Source organism: Ostrea edulis, chromosome 10, assembly GCF_947568905.1.
Source record: "Ostrea edulis chromosome 10, xbOstEdul1.1, whole genome shotgun sequence".
In the NCBI taxonomy this organism is placed as follows: Eukaryota; Metazoa; Mollusca; class Bivalvia; order Ostreida; family Ostreidae; genus Ostrea; species Ostrea edulis.
Window position 1 is genome coordinate 11,973,654 of NC_079173.1, and position 17,001 is coordinate 11,990,654.

Below are 17,001 nucleotides of genomic sequence, written 5' to 3' on the forward strand. Positions count from 1 at the left end.
AAAAGGAACATACCACACAGAAAATAGCTAGCGCAATCATGACTGAATTTGTTTACCGTTCAGGATTCAAAGCGAAAGAAAAAGTTACAATGCGCATGCGCAACTCTGTAGCAGGGAGCTGCCGAAAGTTGTATTTAATAAGAATATACGATAAAATTACGGTTACATTTTTACCATTTTGAATTTATTGGTTAATTTTGTTTAGTTTTATAACGGCCTTTTTGATTGTATACGGAATGTATTATTGTTGTTTATAATTGTTTGCTTTGAAAAAGGTTGAGGCTAAATGTGACGTCACAATGCACAGTTTACGTCGCCTTGTGTTTTATTTCCCGCGTTCAATGAATAGGCGGATCCTGTAAAACTGTTGTCCCCATATAAACCCCTTTAATATTGAGATGTTACTGGGTTTTTAGCGCAAGGAAAATTTCATTAATATATATATTTTTAAATGAATCATAATCTACCATACTTAACGGAATTATGATTACCACTTGGGGCACTCCAATGACCATTACATGCTTCGCTCGGTCCAACGGTCACACCGTATACATATTAACAGAGTACAATTTGTGTCCATGGGAGAACCAAAAACTACGTAAATATTGTCAGCACCAGCGTCTTTAAATTTGATAATTCATTGCTTATATATACATATTCAAAATAGCATGTGTGAACGGTCGATAGGGGATGTCTATTCCTCCCAGACACCTGATCCCACCTCTGGTATGTTCAGGGATCCGTGTTTGCCCTACTCTAAATTTTTTATTCTTTATAAGAGCTATGAGATTGATCACCTTTCATTATCTTCACCCTTTAATCAAGGAAACCTTTGCGATGAAGGGTACATTGTTGGCAGTAAGGATAATACCGAGCGAAGCTCGGACGGGCCGAAGGCCCGTCCGCGAAGCAAGGCTCTAAAGGTAACACGTATGTAAAAGAAAAAAGTCAAATTCAGCAAAAGAAAAAGAGATAATCTCTATATACGTTCACTGAAATTTTCGTGATCCATATGGGCGCCGCCATTTATTTTTTCATTACCTGCTTCAACAGTTATTCGTAATTTATTTTGAATGCCAATAATAGAAGACTCTGACGTGCAATTCGTAATTTAAACACTCAGTTTGTTCAAAGTAAATAGTATAATTATCATTATAACAGGTTTTAGCAAATAATTACATATAAAACCGTAATACGACTAAATAGATGAACGAGTTCATGAGTTTCTTTGAATAAGAATATACGATAAAATTACGGTTACTTTTTTACCATTTTGAATTTATTGGTTAATTTTGTTTAGTTTTATAACGGCCTTTTTCATTGCATACGGAATGTATTATTGTTGTAAAAATAATTGTTTGCTTTGAAAAAGAGAAAAAAGTCGAGGCTAAATGTGACGTCACAATGCACAATTTACGTCGCTTTGCGTTTTATTTCCCGCGCTCAATGGATAGGCGGATCCTTTAAAACTGTTCTCCCCATATAAACCCCTTTAATATTGAGATCTTACTGGGTTATCAACGCAAGGAAAATTTCATTAAAAATATATATTTTTAAATGAATCATAATCTACCATACTTAACGGAATTATGATTACCACTTGGGACACTCCAATGACCATTACATGCTTCGCTCGGTCCAACGGTCACACCGTATACATATTACTTCTTCTCGTTACAGTAAAACTTTGTTAAACTGTTATATAAATGACGTCATTGTGACTTTTATGACGTGAAACTATTATGATGTCAAAATATAGCATTGAAGTCACCAAACTATTCATATGCAATAACTACAGCATAGTGCCATAAATGAGTCAAATTTTTAATGGCCGCCAATTTACTTATTGATATACACATAACTTGAAAATGAAATTCACCTCTTCTATTCCGTGAATTGGGATCAAAACTTATATATCTCCCTTTTGAATCAATACCTGTCGGCATCTTCGTTGGAGGCTTGAATAAATCTTTGAACATGAAATAATGGAATATCAAACCAGGCACGCAGCACCTGAGCCTTCAGTGACTATCTTAAAGTTGAGTTCGTTCTGATTGTTTTCACAAAAGAGTTGGAACCAATGAGAATGCGGTTCTATTTATAACAACGCGAAGCGAAAGATTCAAATAAAAACACGTGTATTTATACCTATAGTTATGGCTATTTCAATCGTTGAATAAGCATTATTGTCTTAAGCAAAAAGGTTTCCAAACTAGATCTACTATCAATAACCGTAATTAGTGGTGTAAATATAATTGCGCGTGTCTATCAATACAGCAGTATGACATCGCGTCATTTGTATCCATGTACACCATAACAAGATGCATTGGATGTTTCATTTATAGTGGATTGCGTAATAGTCTAATGAGCCCAACGTTTATATAGCGACTGATGTCAAGGGTTAAAGCGAGGTAACGAATCAGTAATCCTTGACTTGTGAAGATGACATAGATATGTAGTTATTCCTCTTTGACAATAATTTTACACGCAAAGAAGCATAAAAAACGTTGATAACATCGTTTATATTAGCCCGTTCCGAAACGAACATCGATGGGCATTAAATTATGGCATGATGCTGTATAAGGTACATTTACATACAGTAATTTCACAATAACCTTTGATTTTCGATAGCGATGTGATATACAATGTACTTACCTCTGCCATTTACTAATCCCACATTAAAAGGAAATATAGATGTTCCTCCATCAGGCATATACACCGCAGGTTGGCATTTCCCATCATAATCATCGAGTCTGGAGAAAATTAAAGACGAATTACACCAAAAACGTTATTCTGCATAATTACATGTAATTGCAAAGGTGTTTCTAGACACATTTGATACGGTATATCCTATAAAATGGGTTTTTTCCTACCACAGTATAACGAGTTATCTGATCGGTCTAGATAGTCAATTGCAAGGAGAATAAAACTTCATAATCATTCCCCTCAAGCATCATGAAAGGTGAAAATAACAAACAGTGATCAATCTCATAACTCCTATAAGCAATACAAAATAGATAGTTGGGCAAACACAAACACCTAGATATACTAGAGGTGGGATCAGGTGCCTAGGAGGAGTACCTGATCAAGATATAGGGCTCACGGTGGGTGTGACCGGTCGACAGGGGATGATTACTCCTCTTAGGCACCTGATCCCACCTCTGGTACATGTATAGCTAGGGGTCCATGTTTGCCCAACTCTCTGTTTTGTATTGTATATAGGAGTAATGAGATTGATCACTGTTCGTTATCTTCACCTTTCATCGAGGTATATATAGTTTATTGTGACATGACAATACGTTCGAGTCATTTGACATAAGAGAACTTTCATACTTTGTAAGGCACAACAGGAATGTACACGGGTTTCTTATATACATTAAAATAACCTGATTTTATTTGACACACTGACCATGAACGTAAACAGCATTCAGGAAACTTAAGAAATGATTTATTCCAAACACATTTTGTTTGTTTCGGTATAATGAAAGGGAAAGATAACGAACAATGATCATAAACAATTTATTGTATAAATATTAGGGAGATATGAAGATTTTAACGCGGATTGTTTCGTTTACCTAAAAAAATATAGGGCTTACGGCAGGTGTGACCTTTCGACAGGGAATGATTTTCCGCCCAGACATCTGATCCCATCTCTGGTTTATCCAGGGGCCGGTGTTTGCCTTACTCGTTATTTTGTATTCCTTAGAGGTTTTGTGAGATTGATCAATGTTTGTTATCTTCACCTTTTCATTTACACAAGAAAAACCATATTCCCCGTTATATGATATATTGCAAAAGCTTATTTCATACAGTTCATACCTAGAGGATACTTCTAATCTTATAATACATACGTCGTAGGAGTATTCAAAGGCAGTTCTATGTGACGTACTTTCAATGTATGACTCACAAATTCAAGCACGAAATACACGTACGGTATTCAAGCGTTTACTTTTAGCATACCCGAATAATTTACTTCTGTACGTTTCACTTGTCTCCAGAGAAGAACGCCTAGTCCAATCTTGTATAACAGCGAAAAATTCAGCAGTATATCCAGGTGTTGTCGTCTGCGCAAATAAAGAAATAGATACTGTTTAACTGTGCAATCTGGCTTTAGAGTCTGAAAGTTATTAATCAAATGATCTATTGATCTGCTAAACATTTTCTTGTCGAAAGTCAAATATTAAATCAGATATCATTTTTTCGTATGGTAACCATACACGGCAAGTTAGTAAATCAATGAGGCATTTTCGTATTCACTTGGAGAAAAAAAGCATGCATGCAATAATCAAGACTTACTGCCTCCTTTGGAAGAACAATAAAAGCCCCAGACAATCCATCGCTTCCCATCGTATTAGTGTGCGCATGATACCAATGGGTTCCCACAGGCTCTGCTAGAAATCTAGAAAATTATACATTAAAGAGACCATTTTAGTGTTGAATTGTGGGTATTTCATAACTACCATTGTAGGATATTAGAACTACGGATTAAAAACAAATAGACTGAACGAAATACTGAAAAACATATTCTATTCGCGAGAAAATTATTTACTTGTAAATTCACGATCTATTCTTATGAATATTTTTATAAAATATATAAAAATAGAATATGATATGCGTTATGGTGAACAAATTGAACGTTAAAATGCTGGTAAATCGGACACGGAAAGATTGAGATAATAAAGTTTCTTGAAATACCAGTAATTTGCAGTAATTCAATCATAAAATGTGGTCCCTTCATAAGAACAGTGTTAGCATTCCATGCTTAGAATAATTGGGTGAAAATGTTAAGGAATTACCTTTTCCTATAAAGAAGGGATTTGCTGTCCAGTTACGAAAAAAAAAAGATAATGATAAAGAAGCTAGAAACTGTTTTTTCTCTTTTAATCCAATTAAAGAGAAAGTACATCTTAGTAAAAACGAGAGAGAGAGAGAGAGAGAGAGAGAGAGAGAAAATGAGGGGCGAGAGAAAAACCATCGTAGGCAAAAAAAGAGAAACGAATTGGAGACATCATAGGAACGTTTGAAAAAGTCCTTAATGATGGAGTAGAATTTGATCGTCTTGATAACAATCGGAGGTTTTTACGAGCGACTATGATGACCAAGACCACAAAGTCAATTGATAATGGAAGAAAGTTTTAAAGATGGTCCATCATCAACTGCGATAGCGTTATTCTAAGTTAAATAGCACCTGGAACAACATTTCTTACAGCGCACTAACATTCAACAAAGATATATCTAAACTGCATAGTTATAGAAACATGGTGGTGCTTGACAGACAAAGCTTTCATATTATGTAGCTTTGGTCATGGGAATATGTCACTACTGTCGGAGATCCCACCTCTGGTATATCCAGGGGTCCGTGTTTGTCTGAACCCACCTCTGGTGTGTCCAGGGGTCCGTGTTTGCCCAACTATCTATTTTGTATTGTTTATAGGAGTTATGAGATTGATCACTGTTCCTTATCTTCACTTTTCATTGGATGACAGCTAAAACTGATAATTACACATACTAGTATGGATAAAACACCCTTTATTTCACAAGTTTGGTGACAAATCAAGGACCTTTATATGTAGCTCGGTTTGTTGAAGACTCAAAATCGGAAAACAAAAGGACTTTTTCAAGTGAGAAAAAAAATGTCCAGTGGAGCAAACCAAACAAAACACAACATTCCAAAGTAAACACTAAAACAGAGACATTGCGCAGACGCAGCGAGTTCGACTCGGAATCCTTGTTAGGCCTCGATACGTCCACGGACTCTTAATTCAGATGAGAAGGCAAATAGTTTAACACTAACTACATTTTGTATCAAATGGTATCAATTTCTTGTCAAAGGACAGTGGATTTGACTATAATATTATAAGGGTATCTTCATTTACTAAGCATACATGTATGTATTACATTTTCATGAATAAGGTTCATGAAATTTCATATGAAATAACTAGATTTTATTTCAGTTAAAGTAACGAGGTTAAATACTCCCGAAAAAAGGCAAAAACTCTTTTCATGGTTGAGAGGAAGTAAGATAGATATTGTCTTGCTTCAAGAAACACATTTTACAGGACGAAATGAATATATAATTATACAATGTAAAACTTATACGGTACCAATTTTGATGCACCAGATGCGCATTTCGACAAATAATGTCTCTTCAGTGATGCTCAACCGAAATGTTTGAAATCCGAAATAACTATGAAGTTTTAGAGCTAAATATAGCCAAAAGCAGCGTGCCAAAAAAGTGGAGCCAAATTCGTCCAAGGATAAGAGCTATGCATGAGGGAGATAATCCTTAATTTTGAAATGAATTTCTAAATTTTATAACAGCAATTAAATATACATCCGTATTTTCAAGCTAGTAACGAAGTACTTAGCTACTGGGCTGTAGAGACCCTCGGGGACTAACAGTCCACCAGCAGAGGCCTCGACCCAGGGGTCATAATGTAAAACTTATACGGTACCAATTTTGATGCACCAGATGCGCATTTCGACAAATAACCTGACTCATTCCAAGCTAATAGTGACAATACTTTGAATAGGGGTTTGTCTATCACATTTAATGAACAATTAAATGCAAACAAAATAAATGTGAGAAAATCTTATGATGGAAAAATTTTGATTAATCTTGAACTTGACCGTAATACCTTTAACAATTGTAAATATATACCAACCGAATGGCGTAGAAAGAGGTGGGAATTTAAAAAAAAACAAAACATGAACAGTAATTAAAACGTTCATCATCTCGCACCGGTATGTGAAAACAGGTTAACAGATCAACTATGAACAGTATTTCTTGACAGTTGGGAATCATTGAAGAATCTGAAATTCTCTTAACGAAAATACTGTACTGTGTGGCGATTTTAACTGAATAATATCGCAGAGAAAACTGTATGTTATTAAAAGATTTAATACGAAATTGTAATATAGATGACGTGTACGCAAAAATTATCCAAGAATGTTAAGTATACGTGGTCTGACGTTAAAACAACCCAAAAAGTCGCATAGATTATGTATTTATAAACAATCTATTTTACTATGATTTAGAAGGTATCATTCGTAGAACAATTCCAGGAACTCATACAAAAAGGAAGTCATAGATATTTGAAATTCAGTATTGATATAGGTGAAAGCTGAAGATAACGAACAGTGGTCAAATTCATTACTCCTATAATGAATACAAATAGAGAGTTGGGCAAACACGGACCCCCCCCCTCCCCCCCCCAGATATACAAGAGGTGGGATCAGGTGCTTAGAAGAAGTAAGCATCCCCTGTAGACCGGTTACACCCGCCGTGAACCCTGTATCTTGATCAGCTACACGGAGTAATTCGTAGTCAAAATCAGTGTGACAAGAATGCTTTAACAATTGGTATAAAACTCGTCAGACAACATTTGACCCAATGATATGTTGTATTGGCAAACAAGAGCATTATTATGACAATAAAATTTACAAAGTGTGACTTTAACTGAGGCTGTTGAAACCCTTGTAACATCAACTTGTTTGCCTCGATTTATAAGCTGATCACAGTCACAACAAGCTCTTGTGTATCTAATCAGTTGAGATATACAAACACAATATGCAGGTGATAATGGAATATTGCTACCATGGAGAAACTAAAATCATCCTGTTTGTCTTAAAGCTGAGTTCTTAGATTGCCGTTAATATCTATTTTCAAGAAAATATTGAAGTAGGAAGCAGATGTAAACTCTTTGGTGTCTTTTATTTCGATTTCATAGGGATATATCGAATCAACAAATGAATGAAAAGGATTATTTTTAATGGATGGAACGTCGTCGACAAATCTAAATGTCGAGTTGAAGTCCACAGCAAGAGATTTATTCTTCTCCCGTAAAAGTTTTTGAATAAATTCTGCTTCATAAGAATATAAAAACAGTTCATTATTACGATAAGGCGAAGATAACGAAAACTGTGAAGACAACGAATAAATTTATTTCTTTACGTTTTACAATTCGTCATTTTTCGTTACTTTCCGTAATTACATTTTGCGGGCTTCTTAGCCCATGCACGAGCCCTTTCGTGCTCAGTATTTTTACTAGCCCTGGTTAGTTTTCGGGCAGCGCGAAGTTTGTTACAAGTTACAAAGGAAGTCCTTGTATTGCTGTGCCTTAGCCTTTCCTCCCATCCAACACATTGTCAGTTTTGAATTCAGTTTGTGTGATTTTTCAGTTTTGTTGATTTGATGTTCATTAAAAGCGATCTTCTAACGAACGCAACCAACCTACCAACCTTTTTGTGTTTTGTTACCAATTAGTCAAGATTTTTTTTTTATTTTCGGACGAGGGCACTGAGAGAGAAAATAATGATTAATCTAACCATAAATCCTACAAAGAATTTAGAATTGAGAGTATGTTAAACACGAGCCCCCAGAGGTGGGATCTAGAACTAGGATGTTAGATAGTACGTTATATATATAATCATGGGGTATAGTTTTATATTTATATTACAAATCGCATTTTCCTCTATGAACCAACCAATTTCAGCACGCGGCACAATCCGTTCTTACTGACTATGAACGGATTATGAACTAGTTTAAAGCACGCCATCCCGTGGGGATCCGGGTTAGAATAGGTCCTCAGTACCCCTTGCTTGTCGTAAGAGGCTACTAAATGGGGCGGTCCTTCGGATGAGACCGCAAAAACCGAGGTCCCGTGTCACAGCAGGTGTGGCACGATAAAGATCCCTTCCTGCTCAATGGCCATAAGCGTCGAGCATAGGCCTAAATTTTGCAGCCCTTCACCGACAGTGGTGACGACTCCATATGAGTGAAATATTCTCGAGAGGGACGTTAAACAATCAATCTAATTAACATTAGATGTTAGATCCGCTCGCGTACTCGCATACATAACGTATGCGAGTACGCGAACGGATCTAACATCTAATGTTAATTAGATTGTTAAACAATTGGCCTATTTAATCAATAAAGCACGCGACTAAAAGAGCGTAATGATTTGAAAAAATACAACATGTGTTAAAAAGATCTCGCAAGGTCACACCTCGGATTAAGATTGCAAACTTACGTAGATTATCATCTCAATCTTGATCTTATGGTCTCCTACCTCTAACATACAGTACGCTATGCACCATGCAATGTTGATAGTCGAAGTGTGACGTCATATCTATATTTTGACACAGGTGGATCTATATAAGGAGTTATTTGTATGCAACAAAATATTTCCTGGCTTATACATGCAATGTAAACAAATGATTTAGTAAATGAATATAAATATTAAATATAAGAAATGAACATCACTATTGAGCTGTTCATGGTCAATATGAACGGATTTGGATTTGAGGCAAATTCTCTGTGAATCGCTAGCGCGATTCACAGAATTTGCTTCAAATCCAATTATCCGTTCATATTGACCATGAAAAGCTCAAAAGTTTTGTTCATTTTTTAAATGTTTCTTGGTTGTGTATATGTAAATAAGCTTGATATCAATCGTTGACAGTGTGCAATTAAGATTTTAAAAATCCACAATGATTATTCCAGCACGCAGTGATATAGTCCCTTTTGTCGCTAGTATTCTTTGTCATGAAAGGTGAAGATAAGGAACAGCAATCAATCTCATAACTCTTATAAGCAATACAAAATAGAGAGTTAGGCAAACACGGACCTTTGTGCATACCAGAGGTGGGATCATGTGCCTAGGAGCAGTAAGCATCCCCTGTCCACTGGTCACACCTGGCGTAAGTCCTATATCTTGATCAGGTAAACGGAGTTATCCGTAGTTAAAATCGGTGTGCCAAAAGAACGGCCTAACAATCGGTATGAAACTCATCAGACAGCATTTGACCCAATGATAGGTTGTATCGGTAAACTAGATCGTTATAACGACCATAGAATTTGCGAAATGCTGACGTTAAACGAGACAGTTCAAACCCCTGTACCATCCACTTGTTTGTCAGTAGCGTGCCCCGATTTAAAAAATGGCCATACGCTGATACTTTGAGGTCTGTTGTCGCTGAACGCCACCGTATTACACTACAAGTATGAACGCTGACGATCAAAGCAGCAACGCATTACAAAGTCTTGCCCAACAAAAATCAGTACTAAACACTACGGAATACAGTTGCCGTAGTGCCAAAACACATTAGCAAGTTTGACATCTTCAGAAAACAAGAACAATCAAAAAAAGCAATGAAGCCTGGATAAACCACACGTACAAATAACATGATAGAGAGCGGTTTTGGTTGAATCAATCTACCTGTATTCAAACATCTGCCCTGGTATTATAGGACACTGGGATATCATGGGGACCCCGTCCATCCAAGGGGTGCCTCTTTGAAGCAAGCCGTGCCAGTGTATTGTCAATCCTTCAGTTTTCAAACGATTGTAGATGCGCACCACTACCTGCAGGTATAAAAAGTATTATTCATAGACGCTTCATAAAAGGCATAATCGTCAATACTCATCCTTCATTGTTGACCGGTCACTGTAGCCTAGCGCTTAGGACGTTTGTTTGGACCTTCACCAAGAGCGCGACACTAGAAGTGAAACTTTTAAGTCTTTCGGATATAAAAAGCATTTGATAGAGTAATAGGAACAAATTGTTCTACAGATTAACCAAAAGGGGTGTCACAGTATAACTTCTTAGTGTTATTCAACAACTTTACAGGGAAGTCAAGTAATGTGGTAGGTTTAAATCTAATTTATCCATCTCTATAAATGGTGTAATGCAAGGGGAAGCATTGTGTCCTTTTCTTCTTTTTTTTTTCTACATCAATGATTTTGAAGGTGAACTTCTTTCAAGCTTATGTAAACCAACCTGACCAAGAGATCTAGCATTGTTTTATGCATGCTGTTTTATTAGCAGCGTCAAAGGAAGGTCTTCAGAGTATTTTTATTTAGATGAATTACATGCTTACTGTGACAGATTAGGCTATTGGGGTAAATGTTGTGAAAACGAAAATTGTAATAATCAGAAACGTTAAAGGACACATCGCATGTTTTTAAACTTTTTAATTTTTTCAGCAAAATTAATTCATTTCATGCCTAAAACTACTTTACATGTGTTTTAAATGAAACAGTTTGCGTAGTTTTCGAGTTTGAAAGCGATGAAATTCAAATCTTGCGATATGCATATTTTCTTCGATATTTTACGCGCCATTATCTGTGACGTCATATGCGACCTCGAGCGAGAAGATTTGAAAACACTTAATAGCCATTTCATAAACAGATTAGATTTAATTGACAAACAAACAATTATCACATTAACAGCTTGTAAATAACACTGCATTAGGGTGTTTTGTGCCGTTTAAGGGTGTAATTGCTGTCAGTAGAGAGGATTTGGACTGTGTTTTTATCAATTTTCGAAGGAAGGTATGAGGGACAAGACGTGAATATTTTTTGTCGGCACAACGACTTTGCCATAAAAACCCCCAGTAGAATTTGTCCCTGTACTTTTTCTAACAAGCACTTGGACAAATACGTAGATAAACTGCGAGAAAGTGGTTCTATCGAAGCTACGCACTGTAACATATAGGCCAACGGCATATGCTTTCCGTTCTGCTCTCGAATTCAATACACACTCGCACCAACTGACCTTCACCTTGTAACAACATAGGCAGAACTTTGCTAGCAGTGTCTACCAACTGGTAGTTTTAAAAAAGAAATTTAAAGATAAAAGATAATTGGACTTTCAATTATAAATAATAAAATATAATATTTCCCGACTTTGAATTGAATTATAATGCTTTCATTTTTTTTTTTTAAGGAACGCGTACGTGTTTACAACAACAGCACGCCGCGCTCCCACTTCCTACGTAACAACGTGTTGATAACAAAAAATAATGATTAGGCCTAATAAAATTGCTTTAATAAAATAATTTAAAAGTATTGTGATTTTCACAATAAGTTTGATCATTATTATTTTTTTTTCTTTTTCGAAATGCACCCGTGACAGTAGGCCTAGTTGTCAATGATACATAATCGTATCATAATTTAGGCCTATCTAACTTCTCCAAAAATAAATTTAATAATAATTGCACTGTTTATTTTAGAAAAGCAACAACACTAATTACAGTTGTTTACAGAAATGGCATTACCAAATTGTGTTTAAACAGGGATCCGATGTAAACATTATTTACTCGCAAATTTATGCAGATTTCATACTCGCTTTTCTCGCTACATTTGGGTCGCTATGTGTATGCACTGGTGACTAAAAGATATAAGACTCTGGAAATTTGTCAACATCGAAATAAATGTTATCCATGGTAAATAAATTAGGCCCCTAAAACCCGAGTTTTAAAAAATATCTAACACTACTTTTACAACAAGTTGATCGACGAAGGTCGCATATGACGTCACTGTACCACGTGACTACCTATCTAATTAACTAGGCTTTTTGAAATCGGGGCTTAGATTTAAGTCCGTATTGTGGCTAATTATCGCAATACTTCAGCGAACGAACTATTACAATTAATTTCTATAAGCATAAGGAAGACAAAATGCATATAATTCTGTATACTTTGAAAACACGAGATGTGTCCTTTAAAACCTTACCGCGTAGTGATAACTAGTTTAATGATATGGAAACAGTTGAAATTGTCAATAGATTCAATCATTTGGGCATGACTCTTAATTGAAATAGTAACTTTGCAAACTAACACAAAAAAAGAACTCAACAGTGCATGTTGATATGTTAAAAACATTTAAAGATAACTTTTTTTGAATATACAAACAAAGTTAAAACATTTTGATACTTATGATGCCGGTGTTCTCAATAATGGAGCAGAAATATGGGGTTTCGATACAAGAAAGAATATTGAGTTCAAACTCGTTTTTTGTAGATTGTTATTGAAAGTTAAGAATTCCACCTCAAATTATGACTTATACAGAATTGGGTCGTGTACCTTTAATAATACACAGAAAATTACGTATACTGAAGTATTGGGTCAAACTTTTGAGTACTTAGAATTGTATATTGAAAAAAATTATATGATGAAATGTAAGTCTATCCATATTATAATTCATTCTAAGGTGAAGGATAGGTTATGCTCTCTTGGTTTCAACAATGTCTGGTATTCACAGTGTTGATTACCCCCCCCCCCCCCTCCCCCCCCCCCCAACAACAACAACACTCTTTGCTATGGTAAAACAAAGGCTGACAGATATATTTATCCAATATAGAAACTTTTCCCTTGAAAACTCTTCTAAATGTTTTATTACAAATATTTGTCAGATACATTCAATCTACAGTATTACTTTAGAAAATGTATACCGAAAAACCGTAATCACTGTCTGATAGTTAAGTAGCTCAATAGGTTAGCAAGTCGACCACAGAACTGTAGATAGCGGGTTCGAGATCAGCAGGGTTTTTAATTTTTTTCCAGATTGCTTTCTACTAAAACTGCATTTTTTGACAAAATAAATTATTTGAAAGTTTTGAATTTTAAAATATTGTTGTACATATCCTCCACTTTTCATCCACGTCAAATTTCTTTGGTGTGGCAATCGTCCTTAAAACACTAAAATCTAATGTCAAGGTAAGCTGTTTTCAGGATAATTTTTCCTGCTGCCGCCTTGAGAATCATCCATGGGTTAATCACCTACTTACGGCATTTTACCTACAAGGTGCCGTCTCTATATGAGTAAATTATCGATTGTGACGTAAAACAGAAAAGAAACATACTTCACCCCCTTCAGACAGCGTTCCACAAATTCTGACCAATGTATGGCGCCCAATGACGTAGAAGAGAGGGTTCTTAATACTTATGTGTGACTAATGTAAGCGTTCCCATCGACCGCTAATCAAAGCTAATGACTGAATCCCGTTACCCAGTATATTGTTGGTTCTAATAAAGGCTTTAATGATTCTCTCTCTCTCTCCTTCTCTCTCCTCTCTCTCTCTCTCTCCCTCCCTCTCTCTATCACGGGGAACTTCTTTGCTTGCAGTAGAGACTGTTTTGTGTACGTGTACTCACCGTATCTCCCTCCGACACGACAATCTCCGGTCCTGGGATCTGTCCATTGATTGCGTACACCATTCGGTACTCTCCATCACCGGTACTGACCAAATCCTCAAATTCTTAAATGGATAATATAATCAGATTTAATACATAGGCTTGCTGCATTCAGAATGTTATTAACGGTGGATATGGGAATCCCGGATATGATCCCTGACCTTGGATGAAGGCACAGGCAATCCCGGATATGACCTCTGACCTTGGATGAAGGCACAGACAGAAGATTACATGTATTGTATAATTATTATTGGCTTTAAGCTTTACGGCTCATCGCCATAATACATATTCAATTACAGAGTATAAACAAAAAAGATGTATACAGTATGAAAAGTGGAGTGAATATTAGAGGATGGACATACATGAAGAGAGTTATAAGTCAAGTTTACACAAAATATATATAAGATGATAGTTTGTATAGATCTTAAGATTATAGCTCTTTTTAAAAATTTACCCAGATTAGAGTTGTTTTCTATTATGAATTGACATCAATTGTACCAGTTTAAACATAAAAGCACGGGGCCAATTATACGTTTTAATATATGTAGATCTGAGGTTTTTGTACAATGGACATTTCAATATAAAATTATATTCGTCCTCAATTTCATTCAAAGTACAAAATTCACACAATCGATCTTGTTTTTCTGTACTATACATGTAATTATATTTACCTTATTCTATTCTAAGCTGGGGAACAGAAAATTCTAAATTTTATCAAAAGACTAATATAATTTTTCGGAATAGATTTTGACGAGTAAAACCGAATTGTAACATTATCAATAAGGTGTTTATACAGAATATATTTATATCATCAAAAAATTCATCACGTGACTGCATAAAGTTGTCAGGTAAATGCTGTTTGAAATATTCCAGAAATAAAACTTCATCATCAATATAGTGGTAAAACCACATATCATCAAATCCTTTCGACAATAATAAACGCTTAACTTCATGCAGTCACGCATGCATATCATTAAGTTCAAGATACATATTTAATAAACATGTTTTTGCTTTCTTTGCATCGTGTTATATAATCTTTAAAGCAATACTAGCTAATTTTATTTTGTTGTAAAAAATATACTAAATATTATGATAATTTTGTATGTAGCTTTAACCATAATCATTGATAAAATTAAAACTAAATATAAGATTTTATCAAAATAAAGATTCCGGTTCTATTGGCATGCTGATTTCGCTTTGAATTATACTATTCACACCAATCCCATAATTCTGAGGTCAAATACACTTCACGCACGGTCGACATGTTTCGCTATGAGATATATATATTTGTTGGTAAACTGTATTTGCTATATCTTATTTTACTAGATAGAAATGTGCAGATGACTACTTAAGGCGTGTAAAACGTTGCAATGATATTCAAATCTTCATTTATATGCAATAATCTTGAGGTCCTTCGGATGAAACCGAAAAACCCGAGACCTGTGTCACGTCAGGTGTGGCACGATAAAGATCCCTCCCCGCTCAAAGGACGTAAGCGCCGAGCATAGACCTGAAGCCCTTCACCGGCAATGGTGACGTCTCCATATGAGTGGAAAATTCTCAAGAGGGACGTTTAACAATATACAATCAATCAATCATTGATGTTTATATGCTTAAATCTTGATGTATATTCGATCTTGATGTCTATATGCGACAATCATGCTTCCTATGCGATAGATCTTGTTTTATATTCGATACTCTTGTCATGTATATTTAATAATCTTGATATTTTTAGTCGATAATATTGATAACTATATAGAAAGTTATCAAATATAAATCACAATTTACTCATATAAACATCAAGATTATCAAAAATAAATCAAGATTGTCGCGTATAAGTCAAGATTTGTATAATATTGCAACGTTTTACATGCCATAAATGACTGAATAAGAAAACATCTTTCGATTCTTTTCATTTCCCTTCACCCATACCTGAGAACAGAACAGCCTCGTAGATTTCTGTACAATTTGCTGTTGTAGCACGTCTGCGAAGAATATTACTCCGGTCAAGTAAAATTGGTTGAAAATTGGGTTCTTCAGACGTCCGATTATGCCACATCATTGTAAACTTGTAATCCACATTCCATTCAAAGTTACAGATATTATTCCTGCAAGACCGCGAACGCTTCACAATATTGCTCGTGCGTACTCTTAGCAGTTGCGCCCAGACCATATATAAAATCAGTATTTTCCCTAACATTGAGCTAAATTCACCTTAAAACGTTCAATTCAAACACAAAAATTAATTTCCTGGTAAACCAACCGCATCACAATATAATTTTCTCCCCCAGAAAGTTAGAGATGAATTTTGTATGAGCAGGTAAATAAATGAATTTGGTATTTTATATAACAATCAATCTAAACTTTGCAATGTCAGATGTGGAACACGGGATTTTTAAATATATGCCTCTGGGCATTATTTGATGTATTTCTAAAACGATTATAGATAACAAGTGGAAGAGACGCGCATCAAAATAATTTGGGGAAAAACGTTTTAAAAAATACATAACACATTTATTATTAGATTTACTTTTTCCCCCTAAGATAATGGACTACACTTTCTTGTTCCTCCATCTTGTAAAGTCATATCTATTCAGAAAACTGGAAAATTTATAAAAAAAAAAAATAAAAAAAAGGAAAAGCAATAGCACAGTAACAGTGTTCAACTTTAAAGTCCGTTCGTCGGCCCGAGACCGACAAATAATCGGAGTGGATTGAAAAGTCTACGACTTAGCCTCTCCGTTGTTTGGTTTATAAACATGAGGCTCGTGGGTCACATAGCTGACATCAGTTGCCTTGGCCCTGCTGTTGTTCAGCTATTGTGAGTCGAAATAAGATTTTTAGCGATCTTTATTCCATGAAAAATGTTGGTTCTACAGTGTGGTCCTGCTAATCTTGATAAGAATTTCTTTTAATTTCCTGTCTATTCCCATATCAGACTTTGATCTCCCATTATGGCCCCACTCTACCTCTGGGGCCCCTAAATTGAACGAACTCATCTGAAAATCCTGGTATATCAATATG

General features: G+C 35.4%; 1 protein-coding gene across 1 annotated transcript in view; it reads right to left on the reverse strand.

Annotated features, from left to right (window-relative positions):
- The window catches only part of LOC125666817 (uncharacterized), a 41,982-nt gene extending 24,981 nt beyond the window's left edge, over window positions 1–17,001 (reverse strand). Inside the window, exons 1-6 of the mRNA XM_056151932.1 lie at window positions 15,910–17,001; window positions 13,939–14,042; window positions 10,221–10,366; window positions 4,297–4,399; window positions 3,961–4,064; window positions 2,656–2,753 (exon numbers count right to left, since the gene is read on the reverse strand). Of these exons, the coding sequence (XP_056007907.1) occupies window positions 2,656–2,753; window positions 3,961–4,064; window positions 4,297–4,399; window positions 10,221–10,366; window positions 13,939–14,042; window positions 15,910–16,177 (823 nt within the window). The 5' untranslated portion in view covers window positions 16,178–17,001. The remainder of the gene's footprint in view (window positions 1–2,655; window positions 2,754–3,960; window positions 4,065–4,296; window positions 4,400–10,220; window positions 10,367–13,938; window positions 14,043–15,909) is intronic.